The sequence below is a fragment of the Suricata suricatta genome, chromosome 9, assembly GCF_006229205.1.
Source record: "Suricata suricatta isolate VVHF042 chromosome 9, meerkat_22Aug2017_6uvM2_HiC, whole genome shotgun sequence".
NCBI lineage: Eukaryota > Metazoa > Chordata > Mammalia > Carnivora > Herpestidae > Suricata > Suricata suricatta.
This window is the reverse complement of record NC_043708.1, coordinates 71,827,982-71,847,257: the sequence shown is the minus strand read 5'-3', so window position 1 is coordinate 71,847,257 and position 19,276 is coordinate 71,827,982. Positions and strand designations below refer to the sequence as shown.

At 47.1% G+C, this 19,276-nt stretch overlaps 3 protein-coding genes across 4 annotated transcripts; 2 read left to right on the top strand and 1 right to left on the bottom strand.

Annotated features, from left to right (window-relative positions):
- The first annotated feature begins 1,666 nt into the window (after nt 1-1,666).
- On the top strand, nt 1,667-3,851 carry TPPP2 (tubulin polymerization promoting protein family member 2). 2 transcript variants are annotated; one of them, XM_029951971.1, is made up of 4 exons: nt 1,667-1,768; nt 1,968-2,209; nt 2,456-2,609; nt 3,564-3,851. In XM_029951971.1, exons 2-4 carry the CDS (start codon nt 2,037-2,039, stop codon nt 3,750-3,752), a joined length of 516 nt encoding a protein of 171 aa, XP_029807831.1. In that variant the 5' UTR covers nt 1,667-1,768; nt 1,968-2,036; the 3' UTR covers nt 3,753-3,851. The 2 variants fall into 2 exon arrangements, with proteins under 2 accessions (XP_029807831.1, XP_029807830.1); XM_029951970.1 differs by having other exon boundaries at nt 1,673-1,781.
- Nucleotides 3,852-4,380: 529 nt separating this feature from the next.
- Nucleotides 4,381-6,234, bottom strand: RNASE13 (ribonuclease A family member 13 (inactive)). Its single transcript, XM_029951757.1, has 2 exons — nt 6,114-6,234; nt 4,381-5,841 (listed from the first exon to the last, which is right to left on the bottom strand). Exon 2 carries the CDS (start codon nt 5,831-5,833, stop codon nt 5,372-5,374), a length of 462 nt encoding a protein of 153 aa, XP_029807617.1. The 5' UTR covers nt 5,834-5,841; nt 6,114-6,234; the 3' UTR covers nt 4,381-5,371.
- Nucleotides 6,235-15,003: 8,769 nt separating this feature from the next.
- On the top strand, nt 15,004-15,465 carry LOC115300820 (ribonuclease 7-like). The gene has a single exon (XM_029950380.1). It carries the CDS (start codon nt 15,004-15,006, stop codon nt 15,463-15,465), a length of 462 nt encoding a protein of 153 aa, XP_029806240.1.
- Nucleotides 15,466-19,276: the final 3,811 nt, after the last annotated feature.

The following is a 19,276-nucleotide window of genomic DNA, read 5'->3' as shown; positions in this document are numbered from 1 at the left end:
AATCCTAATACCTATGTATATAGTAATACCTACACGTGTAAAGCATGCTATTTATTCAGTTGACAATCAATACTCTCTGTACATATAAATTCCAGGGTCCCTTGCAATAAATCAGGAGTCCTCTTCCCAGGAGACTACAGCCCACAGAGTAGGAACCATTATTTTGCCATAATTCAGAGGGAAAGAGTTTTGTTCCTAGAGTGTACCACCCAATGAGGAGTACAACAACTGAGTATCTGCGTGGGAGAAAGGAATGTTCTATCCACGAAGAAAGAGCAAGAGGGAACATTTGGAGGAAGAACTACACAAGTTACTTAGAAGCATTGAATAGTAGCTACTATGTGCGGGGTACTTCCCACATAATATCCCGCAATACTATAAGGTAAATTTTACTGTCTTTATGGTACAGGTGAGGAACTACAGCTCAAACATTTCTGAAACAGAAGCTTTAGTGACTTGCCCAAGGCCAACCAACTAGTGCTGTAAATGACAAATCTAGGACTCAAATCCCCACCCAGATTCATCCCACTCCAAGGCTATTCTCTTTCAACCATGAGGTAGCTAAGGTCTCAAGCCATTATGGACCCAGATGAAGAATAATATTGATGAGAGGTAGGTGATATTTGATAAAAGTGTGGGCCAAGTGTGCAAGTCCTCAAACGAAAGGCAAAAAGTCTTGGCACTGAAGATCCTTAGAGCATTCTTGGCAGGATTAATGGATAAAAAATAGTTATGTGAAAATTAATCTTATGTGGGGCGCCTGGATGGCTCAGTTGGTTAAGCATCCGACTTCGTCTCAGGTCATGATCTCAAAGTTCATGAGTTCCATCTCACGTTGAACTCTGTGCTGAGAGCTCAGAGCCTGGAGCCTGCTTCAGATTCTGTGTCTCTCTTTCTCTGTGTCTTTCCCCCACTCATACTCTGTCTCTCTTGCTCTCAAAAATAAATCAACTTTTAAAAATATTCAAAAAAATAAAATTAATCTGATGGGGGTTGATAAAGATGGATTATGGGACAAGTGGGGGAAAAGCCACACATTTAGGAGAGAGGTCCTTTAGAAGCCAGAGAAATCAACTAGATATGAGACGACAAGGACTTGACTAAGTGTGGGAGCAGTAGGAACGGAAAGAAAAGATTTGTTTGACAAGGAAGGCAACATTCATGAGAATTGGTGACTGATTAGATGAGGAGAGGAGGGTGGTCACCAACCTAGTTGTTCTGTTTTAGGATCCCTGAAGTTCATCCATCTATATGCCTTCTAGTCAGAGAAAAGACCAAAAAGAACCCCCTGAGGAACTTTCCTGACCTACAGAGAAACTTATCTAGAAGATTTTCAGACTCTAAGACATTCTTACCTGACTTCGCTCACCTTGACCCACCCAGATCTGTTATACTCCAAGGCCTGTGCTCTTTCCATTTTGGGCCCAACATTGGAAGCCATTTAAAATTCCTATTGATGGGGTGCCTGGGTGGTTCAGTTAGCTAAGTGTCTGATTTGGCTCAGGTCATGATCTTGTAGTTTGATCAGCTGGAAAGATCAGAAGGTTGGCAACTTGCTCAATGCAAAATGGGGAAATAAAGGACCCCTCTCCTAAGGCTAGGACTATAGCTCCAAGGTGATGTCACATAATCACTGCTGAGGTCATAGAAATTCCCTCTCCTCCCCTGTTTCCCCAATGCCACATAGTCCCCCCAGCCAGCTGGCTCCCACACATCTGCACACACTTACAAAGACTGGGAAGGGGCAGACACCATCCGGTACTCTCAGGTGCACAAAAGTGGTGAGGAAGTGGGTGGTGGTGGTGATTCTTCAGTATATAGGATCCATGCTAGTATTCCTAGTGCTGGGAACAGTAGGGGGAGATGGGAGTGAGGGGGAAAAGGAATGAGAAGAACAAGGAGGAGGGATTTTTGTTCCTGTTGTTGATTCTGATTTTGTCATAACCCCCATTTTCATTATTCCTCAGTCCTCCCTTCCCCTCCTCCCTCACCCCCAAGTCTCCCACCCTGTGGTCCTCCCCCACCTCCAGCTGATCATGGCATCCGAAGCAGAGAAAACGTTCCAGCGGTTTGCTGTCTTTGGAGAATCTTCAAGCAGTGGCACTGAAATGAACAACAAGAACTTCTCCAAGCTGTGCAAAGACTGTGGCGTCATGGATGGCAAGACAGTCACCTCCACTGATGTGGACATTGTATTCAGCAAAGTCAAGTAAGGGGCCAGAGATGGGGCAGTGGTGGCAAGGCAGACAAGGCAATGGGATCTGGAAAGGTTCATGTGATAGGACATGATCATGGGACTATGGAGCACCTGCTCAGTACCTGGCCCTGTGCTATTTCCTGTCCTCAGGACACTCAGTGTCAAGAGGCCAAATCAGAGTCAGGGAAGGGTTGGGCCTCAGAAGGTGATGAATTCATGTTCCAGAGTTCCTGGATTTCTGTCTGTCTGACTGACCAGGGCCAAGAATGCTCGAACCATCACATTTCAACAGTTTCAGGAAGCAATGAAAGAGCTAGGCCAGAAAAGATTCAAAATCAAGAACCCAGATGAAGCTCTGGAGAACATTTATAAACTCGTGGAAGGCAAAGATCCAGCTACCACTGGTGTTACTGTGAGTGACATTCTTCATCTCTGACCCTTGACTCCGCCACCCTAAATCCCTGTTGCTCCTGTCTCCCCTCCCCCTTCCAATGTCCCTAACCTCTGCCCTTAGTAATACTGTAGGGAGACAAAGCAGAAAGCCTCTGGGGCACTGTTGGGATTGGAACAGACTTTAGAGATCATCTAGTAGTTTCAGAAATAAGGAGATTATGGCCGAGAGAGGGGTTCACATCTATTTTAATAGTAAAATTAACACTTGTTCCCAAATGTCCAGAGGGCTCTGGGGGAACACTGAGTGCAGTGGACTTGGTATCTTATCCCCACTTCTCTTCCTGCTCTTGTATGAGATGTGATCTCTACCTTCCTGCCTCCCACCCTCTGTCTGTTCCCTGTTTGTCCCCTCTCTATTTTTTTAATGTTTATTTATTTTTGAGAGGGGAGGGGAAGGGCAGAGAGGGAGGCGCAGAATCCAAAGCAGGCTCCAGGCTCTGAGCTGTCAGCCAGAGTCCAGTGCAAGGCTTGAACTCACAAACTGTGAGATCATGACATGAGCCAATGTCAGCCACTTAACAGACTGAGCCACCCAGGTGCCCCCTGTCTCTTCTCTATTTAAAACTCCTTCTACTCTAGGTTTCAAATAGGGCCCTTCCAATAGGAGGGACCTTGCATATTTGTCTGGGGTTGAAGTCCTCTGGCTGCAGTCTGGTCAAAATAACTTCTCCAGAAGCAGGAAACTCCACACACACCCCATTAATTCCCATACACCAGACTCCTCCACCCTCTTGATTGGATGGCTCTTGTCACAGTTCCTGCCCGTCGCTGCATCTGGGCCCTAAAGAAAGCAGCCCCATGCCAACAGTAGAATAGAGCACTGAGTCCTAGCAGAACCAAAAGCCAGCTTTAGAGAACAGGGAACAGCGAAGGGAAGAGAGAGGGATCAGACCCATCATCCTCTGCCTTGCAGAAAGCAACGACAGTGGGTGGGGTGAGCCGGCTGACGGACACCAGCAAGTACACTGGTACCCACAAGGAGCGCTTTGACGAGAGTGGCAAAGGCAAAGGCATTGCAGGACGGGAAGAGACGACCAACAACTCAGGCTATGTGAGTGGCTACAAGGGTGCTGGCACCTATGATAAGAAGAGCAGCAAATAAGAAGTAACCTCAACAACAAGGGTCAGTTAATCCTTGACCTGGCATCTTACACACCAGGGAGCATAGGGAACAATAAATATCTGTGTGTGCAGCAGCCAACTGACCACTGTCTTCCATCAGGGAGAGGGATAGACAGGCCCACTGGTGCAGAGAGAGAGAAGAGAAAGCCCCAGGAGTCAGGGTTTCGAGTTCTGCACCCTTTCTCTACTTAGCCTCATGCCTCTCAGCCCTAAGTTAGCATTTCCCTCTACAACTGCTTCTAAGAACAGAATGGAGGAATATATTTGGGGATAAGAGATAAACCAGATGTGGAGGCAAAAGTATTTTCTCCTGGCACTCATACATCCCTGGTGTCCACCCTCCTTGTCTCCCAAAGGGAAGTAGCAATTTCTGATTGGTTATAGTATGACCCAGACAGCACCTGCTAGACCCTTCCTTGTTCCTCCACCTGCCTCCCTTGCTGCAGCCCAAGTGTTGTTGGAAACATGGCACACACGGAACAGAAGACCCCACTGACGGCTAAGGGTAGCCCAGGAGGATGCCCAGAGGTAGGTGGCCTCCAGGACTCTCAGAGTAGGAGTGCTGGTGTGCTGAGGAAAAAGGAATGAAATCAGAATGGCTTCAGATGTATTTTTATATTTTTATTTTGAAATGATTATAGATTCACAGGAAAATGCAAAAATAGTACAGAGAGGTCCCACATACTCTTCACCCAGTTTCATCCAGTGGTTATAAAACCTTCTGTGACCACAGGTAGGCTCACCTCACATCTGTCTTGTCAGTGGCGGATCTGGAGTTTGGGGGTGGGGGTAGCTAGTTGTCAGGAGGAGTTTTGGGAAGGAAAGGGATGCAGTCATCTTGGGAGTAACAGTTCAGAGATGATAATTTTAAACTCCAGTGAGTCACAGTGAGAAGAATGGAAGGAAAAGAAGTCGGAGAGAGGAAAACAGGGAGACTAAAGGGAGGGAGTAACGGGGAGAGACTACCCTGGGCTCTGTGTTAGAAGGAGAAAAGAAAGAGCAGGTGACATGGAGAGAAGAGTAATGATTTAGTAGAGAAGAACAGACTGAGAAATGAGGGGAATTCTGGATAGTGAGGCTAGAAAGAGCCTAAGGGTCTCAAGGGAGGACCCTATAACCAGCAATACCTACCACATAGGTGAGTGAGTGGAGAGAATCATAAGGAAGATGAGGACAGCTGAGGAGAGAATGGCAATGGGGATGGGGAGTTGAGATATGGAGCTGGGTGCCTGTTGCCATGGTGTGAGCTGAGGCTCTGGGCCTCCATCCAGGATTCAGGATCTGGCCCAGTGGACGGACAGTCACTGCCAAATGGACACAGTCAGCTTCTTGGGTGGGTAAGACTGTCTGTGGGAGAGGGAAGATGATGAGGGAAGAGAGGAGGTAAACAAGTCGGAAAGAAACAACAAGGCAGTGTGACTTTGCTTGGTGACAGAAGCTCTGGACATTTGTTTTACCTCCCTGGTCTCCTTGGAGGGGACCCTGCCTGCTTTTGAAGTCAGGGAGGAAGCCTTGTATCAGGGATCAGAGGTTTGAGAATGGGAATAGGCTGTTGTGTGGTGGCAGTAGGCTGCGGTTCAGATTGAAAGCCTCCCTTTCCTAGCCAAGCCCAATGATATCTATTGGTTCAGCATCACGCTTTCTGGAACAGAGCAGGTAGAGCCTTTGGTTGCTTAGGGTGGTCTGGTAGTGGCAGCTCGTGGGTGGCTGATTAGAGTCCAGAGAGCAGGTTGTGATGGGGTAGGGGTTCTCTGTGAGTGTACAGTATTCATTGTAATTCTCACAGAAACTCTCACTGTTCTTGCAGAACTTCTGGACTTCCTTCCAAGGGGCATGCACCAGATAATGGATTTGGGGGCAATACCAGCTCTGCTTTCTGCCCCGCACGTAGGCCATGATACCATTACAATAGCCCTGGAAACCCAGTGGGTAGTGCACCCTGGGATAGTCAATGTGTAACATGCGGAAGTCCTTGATAGCAGTCGACATCTTGATGTCCACAACCAGAGTTGGCCATAGAGCAAGCTGAAGAAACAAGAGCCACACCACAGCTGGTGCCATTCCTCCTGCTGGTAGAGTTAAGATGGTTGGAGGCAGAGATGGGCCTAGAGTGGCTGTCCGCCCCTTCCCCCAGCCTCCAGCCTCCCCACAGCCTTCCCTGTGTGCCTTCCCCTATCCCCTAAGAGCTGAACTGTACTTCAGAGATCACCCATCCCAAGTCCTCATGCCCCAGAGAGAGGAGACACTGGTTGGTTGCCCACCTTATGTTAGTCACTCCCCCCACTCCCTTAGTCCATCTCAGGGTCTCAGCCTCAGCCAGTCCATGAGCTGTAACACTTACAGAAGAAGAGGTCCAACTGATCCTTGGGTGAGCAACTCTTCTCAGTTATCCCTGGCTCTGGTCAATCTTTCCAGGAAAAAAAATCCAAAGGGGACAGAAAGAACAGGCTGAAGCACAGTTCTGTGACTGCTCTGGAGAAAGGGCAGGAGGTGGAATTATTCTTGCCCACGGCCAAAGACAGCCCAAAGGGGAGAAGAGGCCAGAAAACTTTCTGGATAAAGACCAGTCTGGGAGGAGGGCACGTCCCCTGAGTTTGAAGAGTCCTTGTACTGAGGGGGTTGAGTGGGTGGGAAGATAGGGACATTGCTGTCTGGTCTCCTCCTTTCTGCTGTTATCAGAACACTTAGTTCCAGCTGCTTGCCAAAAGGCTATGTTCTTGGGCTTTCTTAGATGTTTTCTCTGATCCGTAGACCCACTCCTGCAGAAAGGAGAGAAGGAAAACACTGTCATGTTCTGAGGAACAAGGTGCTGCTTATTCCTGACCCTCAGAGAAGAGAGGGTCTGCTAGTCATCCCACTCACTGTTGCCCCGGAGGCCACACCACCCACTCCACCGAAAATGCTGGGTTGAGAATCAGAAACCTCATTGTGGACCCCCACAGTCCCCATCATTACCTTCCCACGGGTCACAATTACACTGTCACACCAACTCCCTCACATGTAACTTTGGGCCCTGTCCGAGCCAGAGCCCTCCTGGAAACCTAAGCACGTGACCCTGAAGCCCCAGGCTTGTCAGGTTGGGTTACACAGCATAGCCCGGACTTGAAGAAGTGTGGGTCACTCAGTCCCGAGAATCAGACTCTCACTTTAGTCTGTCATGTTGGGAAAGGGCCGGACTCCTCTTTTTGTCAGTACCTGCCCCTTCTTCAGAACCAGAGTTAGCTCTCTAGAGCCTGCCAGCCACCTTCCTTGACTTCCACATGCCTCTCAGCCTTGCCTCCCTGCAGGGTGTCATCCGAGTTGTGGGGCTCCTAGGAGGAAGAATGGGATACACAGACCCCTGAGTGTCCCAAGGCCAACATGTAGTTTGGGGGTGGTGCCCAGTACTGGAGCCATCAGGGTACTGGCATCACTTGTTAATGTTCCCCCTAACCTTGCTTTTCCGACAGTGTGAACTAAAGTACAAAACTGAACCCATCCTCCCCACAACTTGCTTCTCCTCTTGTGTTTTCTGTTTCCTCAGTTACATGTGATCTTAGACAGCAAACCCCCCCACCCCACATCTGTGGTTGCAAGGTTGTTAAGAGCAAGGCTTTTGAGTAAAACAGACCAGAAATCCTGGCTGAATCTCGCTTTGCTGCTTTAGTCTGTGTATCACCAATCTCAGTTTGCTAAAACACTATTAGTGTCAATTTCTTCATCTATTAATAGGGGTAATATTTTATATAACTCGTGGCAGTATTAAAATTCATTAAGATGTATATCAAGAGCTTTTAGCTCAGTTCCTGGCACACGGCGAGTGCTTAACATGAGCATGAGTCCATCAGTCCCGCAGCCCTGACAGTCTTATGTAAGACTGTTCCTGAACCTGTCCCTTCCATCCCTACCTCTTTCCCTCCTCAGGCTCTCCTTTTTCCTGGACACCACATGCTCTCCACCTCCAGCACTATGACACATGTTGGGGGCGATACAAGGTAAATAAAACAGCTCCAGCCCAGATTACATTTGTAATGCAGGAGGAAAGACACCTGTATGAGCATATGTTACAAAGGCCTCCGAACGGAGCTCAATGTATGATGGGCCTTCGGCTTCCAGACTGAAGTCCTAGTGGCCCAGTCTTTAAAATCCTGTCCTCGAGGTGCTGATCCATAGCCCTGCTTCTCCATCTGCTCCCTCAGCCTGAGACTCGTGGAATTCATTGCCTCAATACCCTGGGCTTTACATCCACAAGAATTACCCTAGAGATGAAGAAACTAAGCTTGAGAGAGAGACCGTAGTTTGCTCAAGGTCATATGTCTAATTTAGTAGTTTTCAGTGGGGGTGGAGCAATTTGGTCATTTTGGGGGACATGTTTGGTCATCACAACTGGGAGGGGCTGCCGGCAACTAGTGGGAAGAGGCCAGGGGATGCCGCTAAACATCCAACGTTGCACAAGACAGCTCCCACAACAAAGAATTGTCTAGACTAAAATGTAAATAGTGCTGAGGTTGAGAAATCCTTGTCTGGGGCACCTGCTGGCTCAGTCAGAAGAGCATGCAACTCTTGTTCTTGGGGTTGTGAGTTCAAGACCCACGTTGGGTATAAAGATTACTAAAAGAAATAAGATAAACTTAAAAAAATAGAAAAGGAAATCCTGGCCTAATGAGTGAACCAGATTTTCTAACAAGGCAGAATTACTTATACCTCATATATTGAAAAGGGTCAACAAATAGGCAGACCTTGGAAATGTTTTTGTTAGATTTTGCTTTTTGTGGTGCTGGGTTTTTGTGTCAGCAAAAGGGGCACTGAGAGTTCATCACTGAAACAACTTTGAGTCATTTTTCCTGTCAAGGTGACTCTCTACTGTAGTCTTCTAGACATTGTCTCCCACCTCCCCTCCTTAGTGGTAAGCATTTCTAAACAGCTGGCTAGAGTGGCAGGTGCAGTGGTGACTCCCTGGGATTGAGGGGAACCCCAAGATTTTGCCTGGAGGGAGCTTACCATAATCTCAGTAGTGTCACTGTTTGCCCTGTCCAACCCAAATTCCTCCAACAAGCAGACCGGGTCATGGACACTTCTTGAGTTGTCCTTGAACCCAAAGGGATCGCTTCATGCACCTCAACCTTCTTGTCATTACTTCCCCTCAACCCCAGGGGTGAAGTCCAGGAACTGCCCTTGTCAGTTCTTCCATCTGCCAACCTGTGCTGCAGATTGCAGGGCTCCCACCCACGACTGGGGTCATCCAAAGGCAGAATGAATGCCTTCTAACCCAGAAATTGAATCAGTTAAGATCACTTATATGCGAGATGCTAAGCTATACCCCATGAGAAGTACAAAAGAAGTATAACAGTCCTTGTCTTCCAGAGATTGATAGTCTAAATTGGAGGAAAATGATAAATACATATGAAGAAATAACCAATGGTTTAAGGCAGAAAATTACACATCTTGAAGACAGGAACTGTAGGAATTTATTTTTAAATGTTTACTTATTTATTTTTGAGAGAGTGTGTGGGGGACGGGCAGAGAGAGAGGGAGACAGGATCCGAAGCAGGCTCCACACTCAGTGCAGAGCCTGATGCAAGGCTCAAACTCACGAAACTGTGAGATCATGACCTGAGCCCAAGTCGGAAGTTCAACCAACTGAACCACCCAGGTGCCCCTAACTGTAGGAATTTAGAGATAAAATAAGATCCCTCTGAATTGGGAAGATTAGAAAAAAATTTTCTGTGTGAGGAGAGGGTCATCTTGGGATCTTGGGACAGATCTTAAGGAACAGTTAAGAGTTAAACTGAGATAAAGAAGATTATGAAAGGTGTGTTTAAGAAAATAGACAAAACCAGCTTGGCTAGAATTGAGGCACTCGGTGGAAGAGAAGTCAGAGACAAAGTTCAAAAAACAGGTTTGCCAAACTGTGGCAGGCCTTGAATATCAGGCTAAGGAATTTGAATCTTATTCTGCAGATAAAGTGGGAACTGACAGTAGCTTCCGAGATAGCGTGACCTAAAGAGGCCTCTCAGCCCCAAAGCAGGTCTCCCTCTCCCACATCCCGGCTCATCTAAAGGCATTGGTTTGGGAGCTACAAGGATTCCAACCTTCTATCAGTACCGTGCCTCCTCTAGGCCCACAGCTGTTCCAGGAAAGGTCATGAGAATTCAAAGACCCAAAGCAAGTCCCACATCTGACCCTAACTTGCTGTTTGTTTCACTTTCCCTGTCTACAGAAATGAGCCCATTACCTTTATTTATCCTATAGGAGAAACAAAATTAGGATAACAGAACTTGGATCTGCTCCTGCTTGTAGGGAAACTCTCATGGGCTTTCCATCGGTATCCAGAGGCTGTGTGGAACTCCAGAAGGGGGAGAGGCCGGACTCTAAAGGGTGGGCAGCAATCCAGGCCCGGCCCTCCTCCCAGCCAGCTCCCCTCACCCCCTCTCAGTGCAAGTGAGAGGAAGCGGCAGCTGTTGTCCTGTGGGGAAGACAGGCAGAAGTCCACCTGGCACTGCTGGGATTTTCACAGCACCCGCCCTAGTGACTTTAAACACACACACACACACACACACACACACACACACACACACAAGCACACACACACAGCATGACATTGGCCTGGGAGTGGTTGGGCCTGGAGCAGTGACTGGCGATAGAATGAGAAAGCAGAGGGTAGCTACCTGATACCCCTGGGGTGAGGCTGTTTGTGTGAGGGGCTTTCTTCTCTCCCATCTTTTCCCACCATTTTGTCTTTTTGCTCACCCCTTTCTAATTTTTCTCTTTTCCCTTCTGCCAGACTCTCAGATCAGTCCTTGGCCTGATGCCTGACGGCTTTTATTCTCCCTAATCTTGTCTGCCTCCCTCCATCTTTTTCTTTTGCCCCTTACATGTGGTGGAAGAGAACTGGCAAAATTATCCCACTGACTGCAAAGTGAAGGAGATCTTGGAAGCTGGATAGTTTGGGAAAAGAAACAAAATCACCTGCCTTCTCCAAATAATTGAGGCAAAGTAGGGGTTTCAACTTGAATTGTGCAGATGGTGGTTTCAACCTTTACTCTCTCTGCCCTTCGGCCTGAGACACAGTCTGACTGTGTTTGACTTTCACACAGCACTAAGGTGGTCTTCTGGAGAAGCCAGCATAATGGATTTGAAGAGCAAACTAGGATAATTACAATGACAGGAAAACACAAGAGCACAGGGCAGTGCAAGTCGTGGTTTGGAAACATCTCACTCTAGAATAATGAGAAGTGAGGAGTCCTGGCTAGGAATTCAAATGAGTTCTGGCCTCCCCCGGCCCCCCCTTCCTGCCTCCTCTAACGTCCCCACCCCCTGCCTCCGGGCCAGGGCTGAACAGGCCTGTGCTGATCCACATTCTGTCCACAGTCTGCTTTAAACCTTGGATTTTATTTCCAAACATTTGCATTTCTACAGCAGCAGAGGCATAATTCTCTATCCAGAAGTTCAAACTGCAAAGATTCAGGCACCTTAACAAAGCAGTGAATACAGTTCCCACAGCCAAGGCCTTGCTGAGGGCAGAGCGCAGGGGCCAGAGGCCTGTGTGAACTTGCTCCCGGTTCTCTATCGCCATCTAGTGGTGCTTCCCCACCTCCAACACCACTTTTTCTTCCAAAAATCATCCTGACCCTCAACGGGGCACTCCATCTACTAAAATCACGTTCTTCTGGCCTCAAAACAAAAAGCTCCTCTTCCAGACTCGAAGTTCTGACTTCTAGACCAGAACACAAACTTTACAATCAAGACTGTTCACACGGCTTTGCTACAGTTATAATCTACACAAGGGCCTTTCACTTGCTCTGCTTAGAACACCTCCCACCCCCACCCCAGGCCTCCCCAGTATGTGCAGAGTAGAAGTCACAATCCTTTACTGGTCTCAGGCTTTCCATGATCTGGCTGGTGATCCCTCTCTGACCCCATCATCCGTCACCTGCTCCTGCCATGCTGACCTCCCAGGCATCTGTCTGCTTAAGGGCCTTTGCAGCGCTGTTCTATATGGACCACTGTTCCCCACATAAGCGCAAATTCAATTTCTCATCTTCAGGTCTTTGTCCCAGCGTCACCTACCTTAATGTCCCTATTTAAAATCACTGCCTAATCAAAAGACATGAGTAGACATTCTTTTTTTAAGGAAGACATGCAAATGGCTAACAGACACATGAAAAAAAGGCTCGACATCACTCATCATCAGGGAAACACAAATCAAAACCCTTATCAGACACCACCTCACACCTGTCAGAATGGCTAACATTAACAACTCGGGCAACAACTGATGTTGACAAAGATGCAGAGAAAGGGGAACCCTTTTGCACTGCCGGTGGGAATGCAAACTGGTACAGCCACTGTGGAAAACAGTATGGAGGTTCCTCAAAAAGTTAAAAATAGAACTACCCTATGACCCAGCAATTTCACTACTAGGTATTTATTCAAATGATAAAAAGTGCTGATTCAAAGGGGCACATGCACCCAAATGTTCATAGCAGCGCTATCAACAGTAGCCAAAGTATGCTGTCAAATGCTGTACCACTGAGCTATACACCCAACAATAGCCAAAATGTGGAAAGAGCCCAAATGTGCATCAACAGATGAATGGATAAAGATATATACACAATGGAATATTACTTGGTGATCAAAAAGAATGAAAGCTTACTATTTGCAACAGTGTGGATGAAACTAAACTGTATTATGCTAAGTGAAATAAGACAGTTTAGTCAGAGAAAGACAAACATCTAATTTCACTCATGTGGAATTTAAGAAAAAAAAACAGATAAACAAAGAGGAAGGGAAGCAAACATAAGATAAAAACAGAGAGGGAGGGGTGCCTTGGTGGCTCAGTCAGTTAGGTGACTGACCTTTGGTTTTGGCCCAGGTCATCATTTCACAGTTTTGCAAGTTCAAGCCCCACCTCAGGCTCTGTGGTGGCAGCGTGGAGCCTGCTTGGGATTTTCTCTCTCTCCCTCTCTCTCTGCTCCTACCCCGCTCACACCATCTCTGTCTCTCCCAAAAATAAATAAAAATTTAAAAAAAAACAGAGGGAGACGAACTATAAGAGACTCCTTTTTAAAAAATATTTATTTATTTATTCATTTTTGAGAAACAGAGTGAGACAGATTATGAGCCAGGGAGGGGCAGAGAGAAGGAGACACAGAATCCGAATCAGGCTCCAGGCTCTGAGCAAGCGGTCAGCATAGAGCCTGACATGGGGCTCGAACCCACAAACTGTGAGATCATGACCTGAGCTGTGGGATCATGACCTGAGCTGAAGTGGAACCCTTAACTGACTGAGCCACCCAGGCACCCCAATAAGAGACTCTTAACAGAGAACAAACTGAGGGTTGCTGGAGGAGAGGAGGGTGGGGGATGGGCTAAATGGGTGATGGGCATTAAGGAGGGCACTCAGCTAGGATGAGCACTGGGTGTTATATTAGGTGATGAATCACTAAATTCTATTCCTGAAATCATTATAACACTATATGTTAACTAACTTGGATTTAAATTATTTAAATATTTAAAATAAGTTTACTTATTTTTAAATATTTAAAAAGAAAAAAAATCACTGCCTACCAACCTCCCTCTTATTCTACCTTTTTTCTTTAGCAATTATCACTTCAAGCAAAGTGTATGTTTATGTATTTTTTTTACTATCTTTCTCCCAGTGGAATGTAAGATCCACCAAAGTTAGGGATTTTTGTCTCTCTTATTCACTGATCTATGCACCTCGGCCATAACACTCAATAAATATTTGTTTACTGCGTGGATGAACATGAACTCAGTGTTCTGAGATCAGCTACTACTTACAGGTGAATCCTGACAGCAGAACTGCTGCGCATCTCAGTGTCCCGGGCCTTCCCACCCACAGATGGGGATGCTTCTATTCCTCAGTGGCTCGGTTCTCCTGAGTGCCCCATGCCAAGCTCACTTAAAGCCCTAGACCAGTTCCACCTGAGGCTCTCCACAGCTAGAACTACCACAAGGAACAGGTCTGCAGGATCAAGGCCAAAGGCAGAAGGAGGCAACCATCACCACCAACAGCGTTTTCACATTTGGATAATGTTTTACAAATGTTAATAAAGTAAGGAGAGAAAGAGTGAAGGACGAATGGTGTTGGGGGCCTTCTCCAGGTAAAGCTGGGTGGCCTGCTCAGCACCTGCCATTGAGGGGCCCTGAGGAGTGAATCACCACGGAAGAGCTGAGTCGGGGTGGTGCTGGGCATCATGACTCTGCTGAGTCATTCACTTCCATCTCCTCCATCTCCTCCAAAAAATAAGCAGGAAGTCCTGACGACAAAAATCATAGAAAGCAATATTCTAGGCTGTTCTCTCTGCATCTTCTCAGGCCAGAGAGAAAGCTATCCTTGCCACCGCAGGGACTGGCTCTTCCCAGAATCCATGAACCAAAAGTGTCTATGGGGATAAATGGTAACTCTCCTGAAATTCACTGTGGTTGACACCTAGGTCAGGTGCTTTATTACAGTCATGAAAACTATGTGGCTGGGAACCAAATCTATTCTTTGAGCATGAGGATTGAAGCTTCCTCATTGCTGAACCTGTCTAGGCGGGTACACTCGCTCCATAAGTATCCGCTTATTTGGGACTTGTAGGTGGAAAGGCATTTTCTAATCCAGATGGCTCTCCAGCCCGCCCCCAAGTAGATGCAGCGTAGCTCAGGCCAGCTCTTAAGAAGTTAAAAGGCAAGTGATCTGAGGCCAGTGGCAGGTAGGGGCAGCCTCAGTCTGCTAAGCAGGAGCTGCAGAAGCACAAGGACTCAGTGAGGAGGTGAGACCTGTGGAGGGACCTGGGTGAGGAGAGAGGACAGAGAAGGAACAGACTCTGATGCAGGTGAGGGATGAGATAGACGAAGGAGGAGGGGAAAAGGACACACACAGGGGAGAGAGGAGAGTGATGCCAGGGTGGAGACACAGAGTGGGGACACGGGGACCAGGGAGTCTCATGGAGTAGATGAGACACAGAGCCAATGGATAAGGGCACAAAGTGGATGGGGCTTGAGAGAGAGGAAATAGAACAAAGAGTAGTAGGACAGAATGAGGGAAGACAAGATATAGGTGATGGGGATGGGGACACAGTGGGTGAGGAGGGCACCCAGAACAGGGAAGAAGGGATGAGACCCCGGGAGAGGACTGAAGGAGGCAGTAGGGGAAGGTAATGGTGATGAGATAGACGAATTTCTCACCTCCTACTCTCTGTCCTCAGCAACCCCAGCCCTCCATCCTGACTGTTCCCCTAAGAAAAATGGCAGCAGCCAGAGGAGGATTCCACCCTCTGCTCCTGTTCCTGTTGCTGGGGCTGTGGCTGGCTGAGGTCCCAGTCAGCGCCAAGCCCAGCAACATGACTGCAGCTCAGTGGTTTGAAACTCAGCATGTGCAGCCCAAGCCCCAGGGATGCAACACCGCGATGGGCAACGTCAACAAATACACAAAACACTGCAAAGACTTCAACACCTTCCTGCACGTATCCTTCTCCAGTGTGGCCGCCACCTGTCAGACCCCCGCCATAGCCTGCAAGAACGGCCGTAAAAACTGCCACAAGAGCCGAAAGCCTGTATCTCTGAGCACATGTAAGCTCACCTCGAAGAAGTACCCAAATTGCAAGTACAAAGAGAAGAAAGCGGTGGTTTCTTACATTGTAGCCTGTGATCCTCGCCAGCCAGGAGACTCTGGGAAATTCAAGCTGGTCCCTGTGCACATGGAGTGAAAGGACACAGGTCTGAACCAAAGTGACTCCATGACAGGCTTTAAGTTTCCCCTCTAAACTAGAAGGCCCAGTTTCCCGGAAACTATCAGGCAGTTACACATTGCTCAAGGCAGGAGAGACCACCCTTGTAACACGCAGTCAGGAAAGGCTGGCTACCACTTTCCACATTCGTAAGGGTGAGGTCTGTAGATGAGGATTAAAGATAGTACTCTGGTTGCCTAATGCTAAAATTAACCCCATTAGTCGCCAGATGAAGCCCTGGGTCTGCTCTCTAATTGGTTAACTTCAAAGATACTTTAAATGTTGTGATTGGGTCCCACCAAAAGTAACGAGCACTCTGGACAATGTGTATGGGTAAAGTTGTTGCCAATGCTGTTATGCGATAATGATTGGATCCCTGTACCTGTGTCACAATTTCCTGTAACTCCCCCTTCCCAAACCCCATAAACACCCTGCTCAGCCCTTGTTCGGGGCTCTCAGCACGGATCCACTGCGCTGGTGAAGTCTGTGAGCCCGAGCTTAAGCCCAAATAAAATGCCCTTTGCTTTTACATGCTGTCTCCCTGGTGGTCTCTGGTCTCTGGGGATATTGCGATCTGGGCATACCAGGAGACAGTCCTTTAGGTTTTCAGCCTTTCTCCCTCTTGGACTGTGCCTTAATTCCCTCTCCAGACCTCTGTGCAACTCTTTTTTTTTTTTTTTTGAGAGAGAGAGAGAGACAGTGAGGGGGAGGGGCAGAAAGAGAAAGGGGGACAGAGGATCGGAAGTGGGCTCAGCATGGACAGAGGCGAGCCCAATGCAGGGCTCAAACTCACGAACCGTGAGATCATGACCTGAGCCAAAGTTGGGTGTTCAACTGACTGAGCCACCCAGACACCCCTCTGTCCTACTCCTCATATGCCCAAAAGGTTCTTTTCCTCTCCTCTGTTAGGGCCCGTCCTCGCTCTTCAGAGAGATTGAGGGTAAGCTGAAGTAGACAGGTTGGTGGGCTAAGCTCTTTCATCTTTTTGTTGCTGTTTTCCCAGAAGATTACCCTCAAGAGAGGGGCTGAACAAGCTAGGAGTATGGGAGATGCTTGTACATCTCTCTCTCCTGCCCCTCTTTTCATGGCAGCATGACAAGAGGAGGAAATAAAGGGATAAGGAGGATATGGGATTTGTGGACAGAACTGTTTCTGTTTTTAAACTAGACTCTTGCCCAGCTAATGTGGTAGTGACATGGCCTATGTGCAGAGAAGCAGCTGGCAAGAAAGAAAACAAAGTACCACTTCATATTTATATAGCATTTTAGGCTTTTCATGGTGTAGCCTCATGAGTTCCTTATGAGATAGACTTGAGAGGGATTCCTTGCCTTCTCTAGGGGAGGAAATTGAGATTTCAGAAAGTAATTCATTAAAGAGCTTGTCAAATTGGTTAGTAGCAGAACCTGGACTTGCACTTAGGACTCCTTATTCTAAATACAGTGCACTTTATACTTGACCATTGTGCAAAAAAGGAGAGACCTCTGCAGGAACAAGAGAACGAGGTAAGAGTTCACCCATGTACCCCGAGAGCTCTGAAGAGCCAGTTATCCTGTGCTGGCTGCAATAAAGGCCGCTACCTCTTTAGCCAAGAGCTGTTTATGAGGTGCTCCTGGGATCTTAATCAATTCTCTCTCTGCCTCTCTAACTGGGCTCCCCCTTCTCCAGCCCACTGTTCTTCCAACCCAGCCCCCAGGCTTGTCTGTGGCTAGATCCCTTTAGCCTGAAGGCTTAGGGTCAGGGGAGTGTCCCAGCTTCATCCCCCTGCTCCAGGATCACATTTCCCTTGACCTCAAGGGACTTCCGTGGCCCAGAGCCTGGCTGGTCACAAACAGGCTGGTGGGAGCTGCCAGAGCTTCCTTCCTCTGATAATGATCTCTCCTGCCTCAGTGCTTCCCTGGCACCCTGCCCAGGCAGGAGAGCTTGAGATGTGGAAATGCCATCTCCTTGTCCCCCCAGGGTGTAGACGCCATGTCTCCCTCTCTAGTGAGGAGAATTGGAGGAGTTGTGGCTTTCCACTGGCTCTGATAGTGCCCAACCCCCCCCCCCCCCCCCCCCCCCCCCCCCCCCCCCCCCCCCCCCCCCCCCCCCCCCCCCCCGTTTGCCCGCAGCCCTAACCATCACCAGCACTTTCTCTCTTTGTTTCAGTCCCAAACAAACTGCACTATGCCCACACACCCCCTACTTCAATGCCCAGTTACCTTGTTAGACCTTCCCTCCCCAGCTGGGAAGTCTGTCCCCTACCTGTCCCTCCCCGCCACTATCAGTGCGCCTTTACTCCTTACCAGAGTCAGAGTCAGATTTGGAGCCAGATAAAATTGGGTGTAAATCTTGATTGGCCAAGTATTCCTGGCCAAGTGACCTCGAGCAAACAACCGAACCACTCTGCAGCTGTGCTTCCACACAGCAAAATGGGAGTAATAACACCTACCCAACAGGATTGCAGGAAGATTTAGAAATGATAGTTATGATGCCTTAAGCAGTTCTCAGCCCTGGTAGGCATTTAATAATGATCACTAGTAGTAGCAGATAGTTGTCCAACCAAATCCACCTTGGCAACCATGCCAATGAAGGCAAATACCCCACTCAACTTTCCTTGAGGGCTTTCATCTGCTAGAGTGATGTTCATGAGTAGCTAGAGGACAAGTCTGCAGAGTCCTGCTGGGTAGGCTGGTGGTTGGAGAGGAGGAGGGTAGACGGTAGGGAGGAGATGGTCAAAAGAGCAGAATATTGAACAATTCAAGCAGAGTGTGGGGCAATACATTGCTGAGTCTTGGAAGTAGAGGTGCACTAAATACACATTGTGGCCAAATTCCAAACAACTAAGTGTAAATCTATATATCCTATGGTCGTTATACTTCACATTTATCACTTTATTTTTTAACATTATTTATTTTTGAGGGAGAGAGTGCACAAGTGGGGGAGGAGCAGAGAGAGAGGGACAGAGGATACAAAGCAGATTCTGTGCTGAGAGCAGTGAGCCAGATGAGGGGCTTGAACTCACCGTGAGCCAAACTGTGAGATCATGAACCAAACTGTTAGATCATGACCTGAGCCAAAGCCAGATGCTCAACCAACTGAGTCACTCAGACACCCCATACATTTATCACTTTAAATAGTTTCAATGAGGTGCATAGAAAAGCAAGATACCTAGGGATATTGATTTTTTTCCCTTAATTATTTTTTCCACAATTCTTTATATATTCATATAAGTATAGATTATATATACTGATGTTTTTCTTATGGATATTATGGTTTTGAACACATCCTCCTCACAAAATGTTGAAGTGGCTATAATGATGCTTTTAATACATCCTCTCAAAATGAGAAGAATTTCCAGATAAAACTTTTTCTAAAAAGATTCATGACCTAAATAGTACTAAGTAACTAAAAATCAAGCATAATTGAAAAGTAATCTGTGGTGGTGGAGTTCAGAATAGTGGTATCTTGGGGAATACTAACTGGGAAGGGGTAAGAGGTAAGCCGGAAATGTTCTTTCTTGGTCTGGATATGTTTACTTTGTGAAAACCCACTGAGCTGTACAATTAAGATTTGTATCATCAACTGTATGTAAATTACACCTCAATAAAAAAATCCTCCTGAATATATAGTTCTTAAGAATTATTTTATTTAACATGATAAATGCCAATATACCAATCAATTATAGAAAGATTGTGATATAATGGAATCTTAGATAGAATTATGATATAATTGAACTTCTGTTCTGTTTTATACTATTTTTTTAATTGAATAGTACTTATACTATTTATTAAATTGTTATAAATACTTTGGC

Bases quoted from the DNA above. Each gene is read 5' to 3' on its own strand.
- LOC115300820 (XM_029950380.1), top strand. From the start codon at position 15,004: ATGGCAGCAGCCAGAGGAGGATTCCACCCTCTGCTCCTGTTCCTGTTG.
- RNASE13 (XM_029951757.1), bottom strand. From the start codon at position 5,833: ATGGCACCAGCTGTGGTGTGGCTCTTGTTTCTTCAGCTTGCTCTATGG.
- TPPP2 (XM_029951970.1), top strand. From the start codon at position 1,677: ATGCCACATAGTCCCCCCAGCCAGCTGGCTCCCACACATCTGCACACA. The intron at 1,782-1,967 runs GTGAGGAAGTGG...ATTATTCCTCAG, and splicing joins CTCTCAGGTGCACAAAAGTG to TCCTCCCTTCCCCTCCTCCC. The intron at 2,210-2,455 runs GTAAGGGGCCAG...CTGACTGACCAG, and splicing joins ATTGTATTCAGCAAAGTCAA to GGCCAAGAATGCTCGAACCA.